This window comes from Camelus ferus, chromosome 35 (genome assembly GCF_009834535.1).
Source record: "Camelus ferus isolate YT-003-E chromosome 35, BCGSAC_Cfer_1.0, whole genome shotgun sequence".
In the NCBI taxonomy this organism is placed as follows: Eukaryota; Metazoa; Chordata; class Mammalia; order Artiodactyla; family Camelidae; genus Camelus; species Camelus ferus.
The window spans coordinates 9,514,143-9,529,989 of NC_045730.1; the positions used below are offsets into that span (position 1 = coordinate 9,514,143).

Here is a 15,847-nt window from a genome sequence, read left to right on the forward strand (position 1 = left end):
ATCATAACTTTTACACATTTACCTTGTGCCCAAGATAAACTACTTTATCTTTTTAGTAGTATATAACCATATACGATATTTTCTCAAACACGGACTGGTTCCTTCCTCAGGTTTACCCAGAATTATCACTTTACATTCTTGATCTCTTTCTCCTGCGCTCGTTTCCCCCAACTGAACTTATTTCCTGGCCCTTTTCCACGTACCGGGATCATTTCCCTAAATTATTCCTTTGTTGTGGACATGTGCTATTTTTTTTTAAATCTGCCTAGCATTTTTTGTTTGGAAACTGCCCCTCCCTCACTCCACATAATCTGGCGAGGCTTCCAATGCAGCCTTTCTTCCTAGTGACAGGAATGGCCATGTGACAGCTGTCCAATCAGATGCCCCGACCCTTTGGAAACCATGATTAAATAGAAGGCAGAAGCCCAGCTAAGCAAGGCCAGAGTCATGGGTGGATCTGAGGCTGGGGAGAGGAGCCTCTGCCCCTTCCTCCAGGATCAGCTGCTGAGAGGATGGCTTAATTTTGGAAATACCAGCCATTGCCTTGAGACCACCTACACTGAGCCTATCGGCACATAGAAGCAAGCAGAGCCAAGAGACGGGGAGAGAGGAGAGCCCTCCTGACACTGTGGAGTCTCTGGATCCAGTCATGCCTGAAGGTGGCCTGAACTTCCCAATGACACAAGCCAATACATTCTCATTTTTTCACTCAAGCCAGTGTGAGATGGATTTCTGTCACTGACTCTAGAAGGTCCAAATGCAGCCTCCATTTCATGTTTGTCCAGAGTGTCAAATCTGTTCTTTATTGTCTCCAATAAAGACTTGAATTCTCTCACCTGAAACTAACACAATATTTTAAATCAACTATGGTTAAATTTTCTTTTAAGTTTTTCATTCTACCAAAATCTATCATTGAATTTCTTCCTTATCACCATGTTCCCTTTCCCCCTTGGCTGGTACTTTCACCTCATTTTATTGTCTTTTCATCTCAGATCGTTCTCCCCTTATCATCTTTCTACTCTCGTTTCCTAAGGCGTGTTTCCTACCTTCATGCAGAGGGTCCCACGTACTTGGTGTTGTTCCAAACACTTTACATGCATTCATTTATTAAATCCTCACCCCACCCTTGTTGTGTTGGACAGTCTGCACTCAACTGGGCTCCAAACACTCGCTCCCCAGTCTGGAACTAGTCATCCGGAAACCCCTTCCTTGTGTTGTTCTGGGTTGGACTTGGCCGATAAGAGAAAGCTGTATTAGATATTGAAAATGGAAATGAAATGGATGCCTGCCTTCTCCATGTACAGCCAGACAAGCTGGGCAAAGGATCCCCAGTGATGCTGCCGCAAGCTTGTCACATTTAGACAACAGTGATTTGAGTGAGATTCCTCAACAGGTGAGTTAATAAACTAGAGACAAGCAAAACCTCTACCATGATGGTCTTTATGGCAAAATCCAAGCACTTGGAGATGCAAAGATTGAGAGCTGAGGGATGGCATCCAGGATGGAAGCCATAGACAGACACCTGGGGGGCTCAGGGCAGCGTGAGCAGACAGACAAAGAAATCAAACCGAACTGACCCCAAACTCATCTATTCCCGTTGCTACTCTGGTGATGGTTAAAATGATTCTTGGTGAGAAGAAACTACACAGAGTAAGTTTGCAGGACAGAAGTGAAGAGCGTAGCCTGTATTTAGTTATGCTCTCAAAACACCAGTTCAGTCATTCCCAAGAAATTCTTTTATCATAAATTCCCACAGAAGAGAAGCCTCCAAGCCATCATCAAATAGGCACAAGGACTCAAAATTCTGTCTTAATAAGGTTTATCTCTGTTTGGGCATGCTGCATGTACAAAAAGGAAAGAAAACTAAATCATTAAAGCGTAAATACTATTTTTAAAAGAAAATATAAACCTTTTAAATATGAGTAAATGCAGAATCTGATATTTATCAGAAAACAAAAAAATTTTTTTTCAATTTTCTGAACGATGGTGTAAAAGATACAGCTGTATCTAACAGTTTGTCTTTAGTGGTAGTATTTCCATTGCTTATAAAAGCATTTTAGGGTTGGTAAAAGTTTTCTTACTCACGATTTAACTTCTTCTTATTCGTGATTTAATTTTATCACCACCACAATCTTCTAAAGAGAGCAACATAGATGTTACTAACTATTCTGCCTTAGAGATGAACAAAATACTAATATACCCATTTCAATGCTAAATTCTAAAAGCAGTGTTATTGTAAGTCGTATCAGAGAATCACAGAGACATAAATGTTTTCCCAGTATCATTTTATTGATTTATCTTTAAGCTTTTCCACTTTCTGATGGAATAGAAATTTGGTCTCCTGATAAGTATTTATTAATGTTAAGAAAGTACATTTATCATTCTTGAAAAGAACATTAAGTCTCTGGTTTCCCCTGCTGAATACTTCTTTCTAATACACACTGAACTGATTACCAATATGGTGTTTTGGGAAAGTTTACCACTCCGATTTCATCACAAGTCTACGCAGACAACATTATTTATAAAACTTAAAACGGCAGTTTAAAATTTGTTTGACTTTAGAAGTATCGGACTTCACGCCTCTGATAAGATTGATGAAAATTAATAATGTTACTGGGGTTTTCATTTCAAGCCCATCTTTAGGGAAAGTCACAGGATAGAATATCTCAGCTCCTCTAATGACATTAGAAAAATTTGGCAGGGGTAAATTCCTTAAGATACCAAAAAAAAAAAAAAAAAAAAAACCAAAGAAAACCTTAGATTGGCTGTTTTTAATCATTTTTTGATTACAGTATCAAGATAGGTAGTTAAATGGGTTCAGGAACCTTTTGAATATGCCCTTCTGACCTAAATGCTGCTTAATATAAATTTCATATTGATTTGGCTTTTTCATAAATCTAAGCTCATTTCATTGTTTTGAATTAACTATGATATCACCCTAAACTCTTAAATCACCCTTTAAAACTGGAGGAGGACCAGAAAGAACAAATATTTTCTGGGTGGGCTCTTGTACAAGGCCCTTCACATATCGTATCTCTTTTAACACTTGCAAGAGCCCCGCGAGGTAGACAGCATTGCCCCAGTTTTACATGTGAAAAAGCCCAATTTTGGAGATCTCTGTCCCTGGTCCAAGGTCATCCAGGCAACATGTAGCCGAGCAAGCATTTTAACCCCAATTCCTTTTCTATCCTATGTGACAGGGCAGGATGTTATGAGAAACCTTTTTTTTTTTTTTTCCTATTTCATGATCTTTGAATCCAGGGCTGAAAGAAGAGGCTACTGACTTCAGAATACGCTTCCCCTCGGAACTCTCAGTTATTCTGAGGTGAAAATTCAGCTGGCCAGTCACAAAGAATCCTCCCTTCATGCCCCGTTTATTCACATCTCCAAAGGCATAAGGGACAGTAAGGTTCTGAAAGAAAAATTGTTCCATTTGGCCTACAGATGAATGTTCTAATAAAAAGCCTGAACACAGATAAACAGCAAGGTCCTACAGTAGAGCACAGGGAACTATATTCAATAGCTTGTAATAAGCTATAATGAAAAAGAATATGGAAAGGAATGTATATATCTGTATAACTGTAACACTATGCTGGACACCAGAAATTAACACATTATAAACACCATCTTCAATTTAAAAAAATTTTTTTAAAGACAATCAACTAACTTAATAAAGATAATGCAATAAAGAAAACAAAAAGTTTGACCAGAAAGGAGGGAGAAATAAAAAGCTTTGAACTACAATTGTCCCAAGCTCTTGGTTCTCTAACAGGTATCAGAAAGCTGAATTGGTTTTGATGGAAACATAAAAAGCTACGCAGAGATGCTGACATGCACTGTTTCTAGGTAAATCAGATGCACACGGGACAACATGTTTTATTTTAAATTAAATGAAGTCATTTATAGGCACAGTGCAAAGTGACACCCCACATTATGAAAAGGTAATTCTATTAGTTAAATTCTCTGCGAGTGAATCTCATCACCCTTGAGTCTTACGGGAGACACGGTTTTGTCTTTCACGGGGATGCTGCAGCCACACTTACTGAACTAAGAGACCTACTTGCTTTCCGGTGGTTTTCCAGACCCACGTTTAAATTTCATATCGTAGGGACAACAAATGTATTATTCTAAGTGACTTGACTCTCAGGGAATATCAACGACTTCACAGATAGGATACAAATATCACTCTCACTTTAAATCTGAGTAAATAGTCTTAAACACTTTCTAAATCCTATTATGTGTACAAACTTTGCATGTAAAGGTTGAGCCAAGGAGGCAGAGGAGTGTAAGTAAATACATTCATCTCCCATAAGTACACAGTATTGAATGAAGGAGAAAAGGGCTTTATACGCTATTCCCCCAATCCCTCAATCAAAGACCTTTGAAAAGAAAAGGCAGAGTTAAAATAATAACCTCGGTTCTATGATAAGGAACTTCCGTATTTGAATTTCATTGAATTACAGAGTTAGAAAAGGCCTCCCGAGGACCTGGGTAATGCCAGCCTCCTTCCCGGACCACCAGTACCACCCTTTAAACCCACAGTGTTTATGGGAATTCAAAGTTTCTTCAGCTCCAAACAGTGGGAGCTCAGTGTCTCGGTGTTTCTTTTCTGCAGTGCACTGCATCCGCGGATCTGAATTCTGGTGAGAACCTATTCTGCCCTACATTCCTTAAATTCCATTTAAAATCTTGACCAATAACCAGTGACCTTTATGAGGGAGGCAGCAGGCTGTAACAGAAAGAGTGGACTTGGGAGTTTGATTCTTTGGTCTCATTTCTTTCTTTTTTTTTTTTTTTTATATACAAAATGGGAATCAGTGCATGGATTCTGTGAGCACTGGAAATGCTCAGAGTCTTGGCACAGTTCCTCGTGTGTGGCCGTGCTCGCTAAGTGGTAGTTATTAAGACTGCGACAGTCATTCTGCCAGCAAAAGTTCTTATAAAGCATCCTGTTAAAATGGACTTGCTGGTAATTACAGACATGTGACTTTTTCATCTCTTATCAATCTTAAATCATCCTACAAAAGCACTTTTGGTTTTGGCATGTGTTTATACATTTGGATTAAAATGTAAAGCCTCACTCAGTTTATACTCAAGCATCGATCTATTACAATTTAGCATCAGGGAGTTGTCGTCATCCTTCAAAAGGACACTGCACAGCGGGGGCGCTGCGGCCGCAGAGGCGGCAAGTCACCGTGCAGGGGTGCGACAGCGCCCGCGTGCCGTGACGTTTCAGGTCCTTTTCCAAGAAAGGGACTTTCTTGACCCAAGCAAGGCGAACTGTTTATCTTAACTGATTCTAACCCATAAAGAACAGTTCCTATGTTCCTTCTAGAAAGCAAATAAGTCATGACAGGGAGACAAATAAGCTTCTGCTGAAATTTCAGGAAGAAACTATCCTTCCAGGTCCCCAAGACGGCAGCAGTAATTGAGCCAACTCATGAAAGTTTTGATGTACTTGCTTCCTTGTAACCAGAGCAGAAATCTGTTTTCCACAGGCCTGTCTCCTCTCCCTTGGCTTCTGCAGCTAAGGCAGCCATTAGGCATCTATTGCTCGCCTGTTCCTCTTGGGTCGGACGTGTGGCCACACACATCCCAAACGAAGCCACAGTGGGCTGCAAGCTCGCTAGCGCTGGTGGGCCATTCTCCCCTGGCCACTGATTTCCAGTACTCTTTCTCCCAGTTCTTCTGAGAGTCCAGACTGGACACCCTGGGAGCATCACCATCAAGTCAAGGAGGCTCTAGGAAATGCTTACAACCCAGTGCTCAGGTCTGCAGGTGCCTGACATTCTAAAGGCCTTCCACAAGGTTCTAATGACCACTGACAATAACTCAGACATGCTTCTGCCCGAACACTGAGAGAGAAGAATAAAAGAAACTTTCAAGTCCTTTGTGAATAGGAGTGTTGCCATATTTAAACTCCAACAACATACCCATTAGCCCTGACATGGGTAAACTACAATTTTGCAGAAAATCATGAGGAATGGCTCCCTTACGTTACTCTGGTGCTTGGTGACCTCCGTGGCATGTCTGACCTCGGGGGGCTCCTTCATGTGGGCGTAATCTGAGATCCCTTTGGCAGCGTCGTGTTTCTGCCTGTAGGCAATCTTTAAAAAAACACAAAAAATTATTAGTTTCATTTAGAGGTGTGTGAAATTCTTACCAATTAAATTCCAGTGTTTTGCTAGGATTTTATATATTTGAATACCACCATTGATGGTCAAATTTGCCTGGGCCTCTATAACAAGATTACATACAGAAGACTTTCATCTTTGTGCTTCCCTTTAAACTCCTAATTCTAACTCTTGGTCATTTTATGTGAAAAGTCTCTGCCCACACGCTGAAATCCCCACTTGTGTTTATCCAGCTTAAACCTCAACTATGGTTTTGGGAAATATTGCACAATCCAAGAGGTTTTAGGGTCACAAATGTTCACAGTTTAAATCTTGGGAAAGCAAATGACAAAACTGGGAAAGTGATTGGATATTTAAAAGTGAATTGTTCATTGTTTAATTGATCACTACGACTTTATGGAGGCACAGTTATAATATAATATAAAGCTTATCAAAAGCCCTAACTTTTGGATATAACAAAATTCTCAGGCACGTCAAGCCTTGTTCTGTGTTAGAGAAAGGGGCAGTGCCACCCACTGTCGCCACCCTGACTCTGTCCCACCCGGGGATGGAGAGGAGCGATGAGAAGGACTGCTTCAGAAGTGGAAGTAACCAACTAATGGTGAAAAAGAATATGGAAACGAATATCTGTATATTCCTATATGACAGAAGCATTGTGCTGTACACCAGAAACTGACACTACATTGTAAACTGATTATACGTCAATAAAAATATATTTTGAAAAAAGGAGAAGTGGAAGTAACCAAACTCAACAATGGAGTCAGAAATTAAAGAGGAGCCACAAGACAGCAAATTATCCTCTTACTCTTAGTCTATTCCCATAGTAGCCTATTTATTCCCTTCCCAAGTTTTAATGCCTTGGTTGAATTTCTATAGAATTATTTATTTTTTTGTCTTCCTTAATTAGAACATAACTGTCTAGTTCACTATATGCTCAGAACCCAGAATAGTGCCTGACACAAAGGAAACTGCAATAAATATTTGCTCCATTAGTGACTACATGAATGAGTGAATAACTAAATGAATGAGAATAAAAGAAGAATAACTGAATGAGCTTTCTAAAAGTTAATTTAAAATATATATTAAATGTTTAAATAAGAAGAAGATAATCAATGAAGTTGGAATTACTTGGCACAGAATAAAGGAAATTAAAAAGAAAAACTAGAACAGTGTTCACCAAAAACAAAACAAGATCTAATTTTGAATGAAAGAATACAGTTAAACTTAAGGAAAACATTTTTACCAATATGAGCTCCTTGAGAGCTATTTCTATATCTTACACATCTTTTAATATCCTGTGCCAGTCATAGTGAATGACACAGAACAGAAATGCAATAAATGTTTTGTGAATGAATGAACAGATGAGTTTATTAAACTTTCCCATGAATTTGAAGTCCTTACAGACTTTAATAAATAGAATTAACCACCCAGTTAACTTAGATCATCTGTATTCCTGAAGGATTAAAGTAATAATTATAAAAATAATTTTTTAAAATAAAATCATCCAATCTTACCATAAAAAAGGAAAGCCACCTAGGACAATGACCAATGTATCAATCCCTTCTCTGGCTCCCCCACTGAGTTTTTCTTGAAAATTTCCACTGAAGGAGAACTCAACCCGGCCATCACAGTCTCTAAATTTTGCAAGTTCTGGTGCAAAGTTCCTCCTTTAATGAAACCCAAATCTATGCCCCCATAGCTGCATCCATTTGGCCGTAAGGAAACAGCCTAGTTCACAGGACAGAATTCCAGACGTGGGAACACAGCTGTCAATGACTTCTGTTCCTCTGGACAGTCTGCCTGGACCTAGGCACTGACCCCCTACACTCTCTAAACGCTCCCCAAAGTACAAATTCCAACTCTTCCTTCCACCTCCTTCTTAAGGTGTCCACAATATTTCAGATACAGCCTGACCCATCCTAATTAGAACCGTTCAGTTTAACAGGTTATCGTCTCTCCTGTGCTGCGTACTATTAATGCATCCACAGATCACACCATTTTCCTTCTGATTACTATGTTGAGATTTCTGTCAACCAATGCCCTTAAGTCATGTTCACTCCTGCTCAGCCCTGTTTCCACATCTGGCTAATTATTACAACTTCAAGGCAGCATCTCCCATGATTCCAGGGACCATTCATCTTGCTAGAGTCTGCCCATTGATTTAGTCCATCAGGATATCTAATTCTGATGAAAATATGTTTTAAATTTTCACCAATTAATTATGTTAAACAAGAAACCCATTAAGAGCCTCCATTCAGGCTGAGAAAGCCCATTATCTCAGTTCCATTACACTCCACATTATAACTTGGTGGGGGGAGGAGGAATTTAATGTTGGCCAAGACTCCTCTGCCAAGAAAAAAACTTCTGTAAGATTTGTTATAAGTAAAAAGAACTAGCGTGTGCCTGTCACTTTTTTGCTGGATGCCTGGTTCATTTTGTATTTTCGAACTATGGTACTTGTGACCTTATAAGCATAACCAGTGCAGCTGATCATTTTGTGGGCTATCACAGAAGCGGTGAGTCATCGAGCACAATTTTAAAAGGCACTTTTTTCTTAAAAAGGCGATGTAATTCTCTGCTTGCGGCATTAAAATAGTCATTTCATTTATAGCTGCTACTAAGCACCACTTTAGAATTAAGATTACATCAAATGGGAGGCAGCTGAACTTTAATTTATCGGATTAATGTTCATCCTGAAAATAGCTAATGGGAATTTATGGCAAGCTAATCAATTATCTGATAAATTTGGTTTCTTGGGATTCGTCACTATTGTGTGGCGTTTCCCTAGATTAATACTGTTTTCTTCACACCCTGTGAATTAAGGATGCCAGGGCACTGACGTTGGAAGATACTTGCAACAGTCTTGTATAAATTATATATAAATGTTTATGCAAGTAACATATATATTTATCTTATATGGCTGATCTTATATATCTCACATACATAGGTAAGATGTACATAAATTTCTGATTGACAGTATATTTCATAACTACTATATAGGTACTTGTGCTTTTAATCCCATAAGACAGATCCTCTGAAGCTCCTGAAACTGGACCTTGTGGCCACTACAGATAAAAACATAAGCTCTCATAAATCTCCTCAGTTCAGATGCCTGAGTAGCCTGTATCACTTGTGGGATAAGGGATTATTTAGCCTCTGCATGAAACAGCCCTGGTATGAAGGGCCTCACTCCTTTATGGCACAGCTCATCCATTTCCAGAAGCTTCCAGAAGCTTTCCTTGTGATCTTTGTTTTTAAAATTTTTAATGGGGGATATCTACGAATGGCCTCCTAAAATCTCCACGTCTGTCTGTCTGTCTCTCTCTCTCTCTTTTTTTTTAAGGCCTTTTTTCCTATTGGTCATTTTCCACATGGAGTATTAACCTAAGCTAACTTCACCTCATCACTCAAGTTCAAATGTAAGCTTCTGAGAATGTTGACAAATTGATTTTAAGATAATATTTTGTTCCAATGTGAAAAGTTTAGGATGCTTTTCATTAGAACCTGGAACGTGGTTAATTTCAGAATTTGTCTAATACTCTAATTCAGGCCGCCCCAAATCTAATACTATTTGGACACAGTAAAAGGTTAGTTCTTTAATTATCACAGATGCTGTCAAATAGTCCTGGTTTCTTGCCTGTCTTATTACCAGATAAGCTCTGAGAATTGCAATTTTAACAAAAATAAAATTGATTTATGTAAGTCTAAAGGAACGTTATTACAATTACATAAATCTTTGAAACAGGCACCTTCTTTGGAATCCAGGTCTTTCCTTTCTAACAAGTTCAATGACTACTCACTACACCGGGCAGAGCAGCCCCTTGGGAACACCTATATCTCTTTCCTAGGGTGCACATTCTACCGTGCTATGATGCCTATGTTAACAATGTGAGTGCAACCTATTCTGGAAAAAAAGAGATAGGTTCCAAGATACACAATATGGATTATTTTTCATGTCAAGTTCTACGTGCACATATTTGTGTACTATAGATGCGCTTATGCCATAAAAATGTGGAAAAAAGTTGCGTGATTCCAAAGCAACAGAGGTTGTAAACATCTGAAAATGTTACCTTCCCAACCAAGTGTAAAAACAAAGACTGTTTCTTTTCTGCATTGCATAATTGCTGCTTATTGTTCTCATTGTTGCACAAATGTTGTCAAACAAGTGTTGTGCTGTCATTATTTGCTTTATAAATTTGTCCATGTTATCAGCAAATGGCTGGATGACCAGCATTTGGCAGGGGAAAAAGGGGGCATATTAGTCATGTTCAGCCATGCAGAACCCTGACATGTATTTTTAGCCTCATGTTGCACAGCTGAGATTAGCTTACTGCTAAGCTGGGTACACAGTGGACATTTAAATTTGTGATAATGAAGTACTTAAAGATGTTCTGCAAAGGATAACTATACTTGGCATTGCTCAAGAGTAATCTATTTTCAGGCTATTTTAAAATTATCTAGGTATCTTCTACTTAAAAGTAAAAAGATTCTGGAGAAAGAAGTAAACCTGTTAAATAAGAAAAAGAGGGGTAGAAATAGTAAGAAAGAGGTAGTACAGTGTATAGTTAACAATCCAGACTCTGGAGCCAGTCTATCCATGTTTATGTGCTGGCTCTGCCATTTATTAGCTGTGTGACCTTGGGCAAGTTACTTAACCTCTCTGTGCTTCAGTTTCCACATCTCCAAAGTGAGACTATCTCATGGAGTTGTGAGGATTAAATGATATAAATATATGGGAAATGCACAGAACAGAACCTGACACAAAGTTAAGCATTTCTATGTGTTTGCTATTATTATTAACCAAAAATGTAGCCTGAAAAATATAAACCAGGTACAAGGAAATATTTCCTTAAAAAGGAAATCAATAAATTGAACAAAAATCCATTGTACAAGTATTTACTGAATACTCTCTGTGCTCCACAGGCTGTTCTAAGCATAAGGTGGGGCAGGGAACAAGACAGGAGATCCCTGCTCTCCTAGGGACTAATAAAGTAACAACAACAAAAAAAATTCAGATTGTGCTGTGAAGAAGACAAAGCAATGAGTGAGAAAAGATGCGAAAAGATTCTATTTTAAAATTCTGTTTTAAGAAATAGATTAAATGCACTAAGGATTTCTTCTGTGTTGCTGTACTATAAAGGGAAAATTACTCCTAAACTCTTGGGGATTCAAAATGAGTTTACATGATGACAGTTCTCAAGCGCATCTGCAACTTGCAACAGCTAAAATGGCCATTTCCACCTGATGGAGGCTTTTTTTGGTAGCCTGAGATATTCTAAATGAAAAACACCATCCACGGAAAAGAAATTCAGGAACCATTTGTCTAGCTGATGGAGCCCAGATCTGCAGATCCTAAATTTAACCATTAAGTCTTTATGTGACTTTTAATAAGCTACTGGAATGTTCTCCACTTAGAGATCACAAGTTAAATCAAGGACTAGTTTAATGTCTGCTGTAAGGTTGTAATGAAAGTAAACTGCCTAAATAAGATTAAAAATTGCTTTATTAACAGTGGCAAATGGGACTAGGAAGAAACATGATGTAACTAACACAGTTGCAGGTCCTCTTCATTATCCGTGACTCCACCAGTGGCTGCTGACAACACAGGAATCAGCTGCTTCCAACTTTTCACTCCATATTTAACATCTAAGTTAAACAGTTCTTTTAAAAGTACTCAATAATTTGTATTAGGTGTATGTTTGATGTACACAATTATATAATAATTTAGGGAAATCACACCTCACTCTGCAGCTGCGTAACTTCTCTTGCAAAGACACTGTCAATTGTGGCTGGCATCTGCTTATAAAGAGAATTGGAAAGGTCCGCCTTAATGGTGCCCTTGTATTTTGCCTGGTGGAGGGGGAAAGAAAAGAAAAAAAATAAATATTTCTTGTTTCTTTTTTTACTGTGAATATTGAAAGAGAATAAAGAATACTTTCTTCAGAAAGAGAATGAATTTAAAAATATGAAGACCATTTTAATCTTAGACACTGAAGCTGATAAACAGTATCTGAAGAAAGATAAATAAATCCAATTTATCACCGCAAAACCTTTTCAAAAGAAACATGCAAGAAAATAACGACTGGGAACGGGTGGTTGGGGGATGGGCAAAACGGGTGAAGGAAGCCAAGAGGCACAAACTTGCAGCTATGAAAAAAATACATGGGGACAAAATGTCCAGCACGGTGACTACAGTTGATAATACTGTACTGCATATCTGAAAGTTGCCAAGAGAGTAAACCTTCAAAGTACTCATCACAAGGAAAAAAGAAAAAAATGTGTGACTTTGTACAGTGACAGATGGTAACCAGACTTACCATGGTGATCATGTCACAGTGCATACAAATATCAAATCATATACACTGTACACCGGAACTGAATATAATACTATATGTCAATTATACTCCAAATTAAAATATTTAATTAAATCAATTTGGTTTAAAAAGAAAGACTATTTTTTCTATTTAAACCCACGCACATTTCTAAAAGTAAATCTGTGTGTATTGACAGTTTCATGTTTGATCAGCAAGGAAGAATCTGAGAATAATGAGACAATTGAGTTATTCCAGAAAATACAAGTCATTAGAATTTATAGTCTAGAACCTGAATGCAAAGGACAGAGTTCCTTTATTCAAGTCTTCTGAACTCCTTCCACCATAATGGCAGGGTGAGGAGGGGGGGCTTTTTTGCAACTTCCCACGTCCAATCTGCACTGCCTCTAATTGACCTCAATCATTACTCATAAAGAGAAACACTCATTCACTATTTCCTCATGGGAAGATCAGGTTCAAAGGAACATAACAGATTGCCCTCTTTCATTTTTTTTTTTTTTTTTTTTTTTACTCTGCAGCTGACTCCTTCAGGAGAAGGAATCAATTAATAATTAAAAACACCAAGCATTTCTTTGCACAGGAGAAATAATAACTAACACAAATAAACAAAACCATGTTTTTCCTCACTCTGTCAACAAGCCCCTGAGATTACTCCCACTTGGGGCTAGATCTGGGTGTTGATTTATTGAGTACACAGTCTCTGTTAAGACTTGTGTTCCCACAACTCTTTGGATTTTGGTACCTGAGAGAAAATTTACCAATTTTCCTCAGAATACTTTCATGTTGGCAGAAATAATCCTGAGAAAAATCACACTGATCTTTTTCCAACATAACTTAACAAAACACTAGAGGTCAGTCACTGACAACACTATTTAATTCATCTTCTTTTCAAGTTTCTCTCTTCAAAGTGATCAATTCGTGGACTCCAGCAATGCCTCATCACAGAAATCACTGTTAACACTGTGCTTTATCACACAACATATATTGCAGTTTTAAATGCTCTTAGAAAGAGGCTGTATGATTTTTCAGCTGGAAAATGAATGTAGTGCCTTTCCCACTCTGTAGTTTCATAATAGGTATTGCTGTTGAACTGATCCTACTTAAAAATAGTTTAAATTGATTTAAAGTTGCTTACCAAAGATACCACATTGTATGGAGTCTGCTGGTAAGTTGTATTTATTTTCAAAATGATATTCAAACTTTTATGTCTACTAAATGTGTTAATAAATAATGGGAATTCTAAAACGTGTTACCAGTACTTTCTACTTACTGAATAAAAATATCCCTTTTTAAGAGTAACTTGATGTAGGGGGAGGGTGTAGCTCAGTGGTAGAGTACATGCCTAGCCTGCACAAGGTCCTGGGTTCAAAATCCAGCACCTCCATCAAAAATAAGTAAAAAAACCTAATTACCCCCCCTTATTAAAAAAAAAAAGAGTAACTTTATGTAAATAAGAAAAGATTAGAGTCAAAATAAACATTTAATAAAACATATCAACCACAGATAACATGAGTCAGTTTACATGAGTTACTGACATAGTGCATAGAATTACCTAGTTATACAGATATTACCAACATTCAGTGGTGTTACCAAAAATATTACTCTTCAACTTTAATGCACAGACTTTTATCTACATAAATAGAAAAAGAAAATGCAAGCCATTTTGCAAGTTTTGTCACCTTACCTCAGAAATAAAAGCGCCAATATGTTTTACATGGTTTAGCATAGGTGTGTCAGTCACAAATGTACACTTGCCCTTAGACTTTTTATACTCTTCTTTGTAATGGATCTAAAAGAGAGAACAATTTCTATAAGGAGAAAAACAATCTTAATGCTCTTTTTTGAACAGAAGAATTAAGCTGAGAAAGTCTGTTTTCTGAAGTAGATACTCAAATGTAGAGTGACGCTCAGAACAAGCCAAATCAAACTAACACCCAGCCCAGCACTGCAAAGGTGACGAGGGACAGCAAGGAAAAGGCTGTTCTTTAGATAAACGAGGGTCCAGTTATTTCATCAAGGATCATGCGTGTTGGCCCCACATTGACCAAGGGTCCTGTTTGCCCAGCTTGCTCATCGTAATTATTAAACATTCTCCATTTCACGTGTACAATTGTCCTATTTTATTGTTACTTTTAAGCCACATACCTTAACAGGTAAGCCTACGGTCAAACAGAAGCCCAGCTGCCTGTCTCTAGGTTTCAAACAAGGAGTCATCAGGACAGATGTAACCAAGAAGCGGTAGAAAGTAAACAAAGGGAGATTGCCACTAGCATCATTAGCTATACACGCTGGATTAGAGGGAGGGGCTTAAATTGTGGCCATGATGGGTTTCCTGATACTAATTTATTACGCTCCAATCAAACTTGCCAAATTTATGTGCCACTCATAAGTCTCCCCACCCTTTTCACCTGCCCCAGAATAGAACCCTCCCAGAAAGCCTGCCGCCCGGTGAGACCAATGCAGATCGCCCCCTTGTGGTGGGCAGGCAGCGGAGCAAGACAAAGTCCAAAGAGGCTTATTAGCCAAGCGGTGCTCATTTCTTCTCTTGAACGCGCTAGTGGAATGAGTCATTCCTTTTCCACTGGGGAGAGCCCAGAATTACTCTGGGGGAATACCCTGCGTGGACATAGGAACCAAAAAGAAGTCAGGAACTATGGAGAAGGACCTAAAATGTTAACCCCACTGTCACACTAACTGCTGCCCGATCTGAAAACCAGGCAGGCAAAACTTACAACTAGTCGAGAGGATGAAGGTCATTTGCTGGAAGTTCTGCCACCCTGTAATAAAGCCATGTTTATCTACCCAAGACTGTAAATACTTAGTCTGAAGAAAAGGTCCTAGTTCAGATGATAAATTACATGGTCTCCCTAATTGCAGCCCCAAAGTGAAGTTTAATTGTATACACCACCTGGTTCTTAAAGGACACAACTCGTACTAATATCACACTCAACCATGGCATAGAGATTTCACCATATTCAAACCTGATCCGAGGGGCATTATCTGACCTGTGGTATAACCAGATACAAACACACTAAGGAACGTTATTTTAAAATGCTGCATTTCACGGCTGGGTGACTCTTGGGTATTAGATGCTGACCATATTAAACATTTGCTCTATTCGTAAAATCAACATTAGAACATATTTATCTTATCTGAGCACTAAATTGCTTTTTTTTCTTCTCAGAGATTAGCCATAATTTTAGGTCTCTGCAAATCACCCTCCTCAGTCACTAGTAATTAAACCGTTAATGGCAGTGTGATAAATAGTAGACTATTTTGATCACAAGGAGGGAAAAAAAAAAAACGTATCTCCGTTATATAATTAAGTGTGAGAGAAAATAACCTATCATTAGGCTTAAGTTTGGCTCATTATTTTTATCT

General features: G+C 38.3%; 1 protein-coding gene across 3 annotated transcripts in view; it reads right to left on the minus strand.

The window, feature by feature from the left end:
- The window catches only part of NEBL (nebulette), a 310,537-nt gene that overhangs the window by 74,664 nt on the left and 220,026 nt on the right, over positions 1–15,847 (minus strand). Inside the window, exons 3-5 of one of the 3 annotated variants that reach the window (XM_006195285.3) lie at positions 14,151–14,255; positions 11,874–11,984; positions 5,997–6,107 (exon numbers count right to left, since the gene is read on the minus strand). The exons of the other annotated variants lie outside the window; for them this stretch is intronic. Coding sequence (XP_006195347.2) covers positions 5,997–6,107; positions 11,874–11,984; positions 14,151–14,255 — 327 coding nt within the window. The remainder of the gene's footprint in view (positions 1–5,996; positions 6,108–11,873; positions 11,985–14,150; positions 14,256–15,847) is intronic. 3 annotated transcript variants of the gene reach the window in all.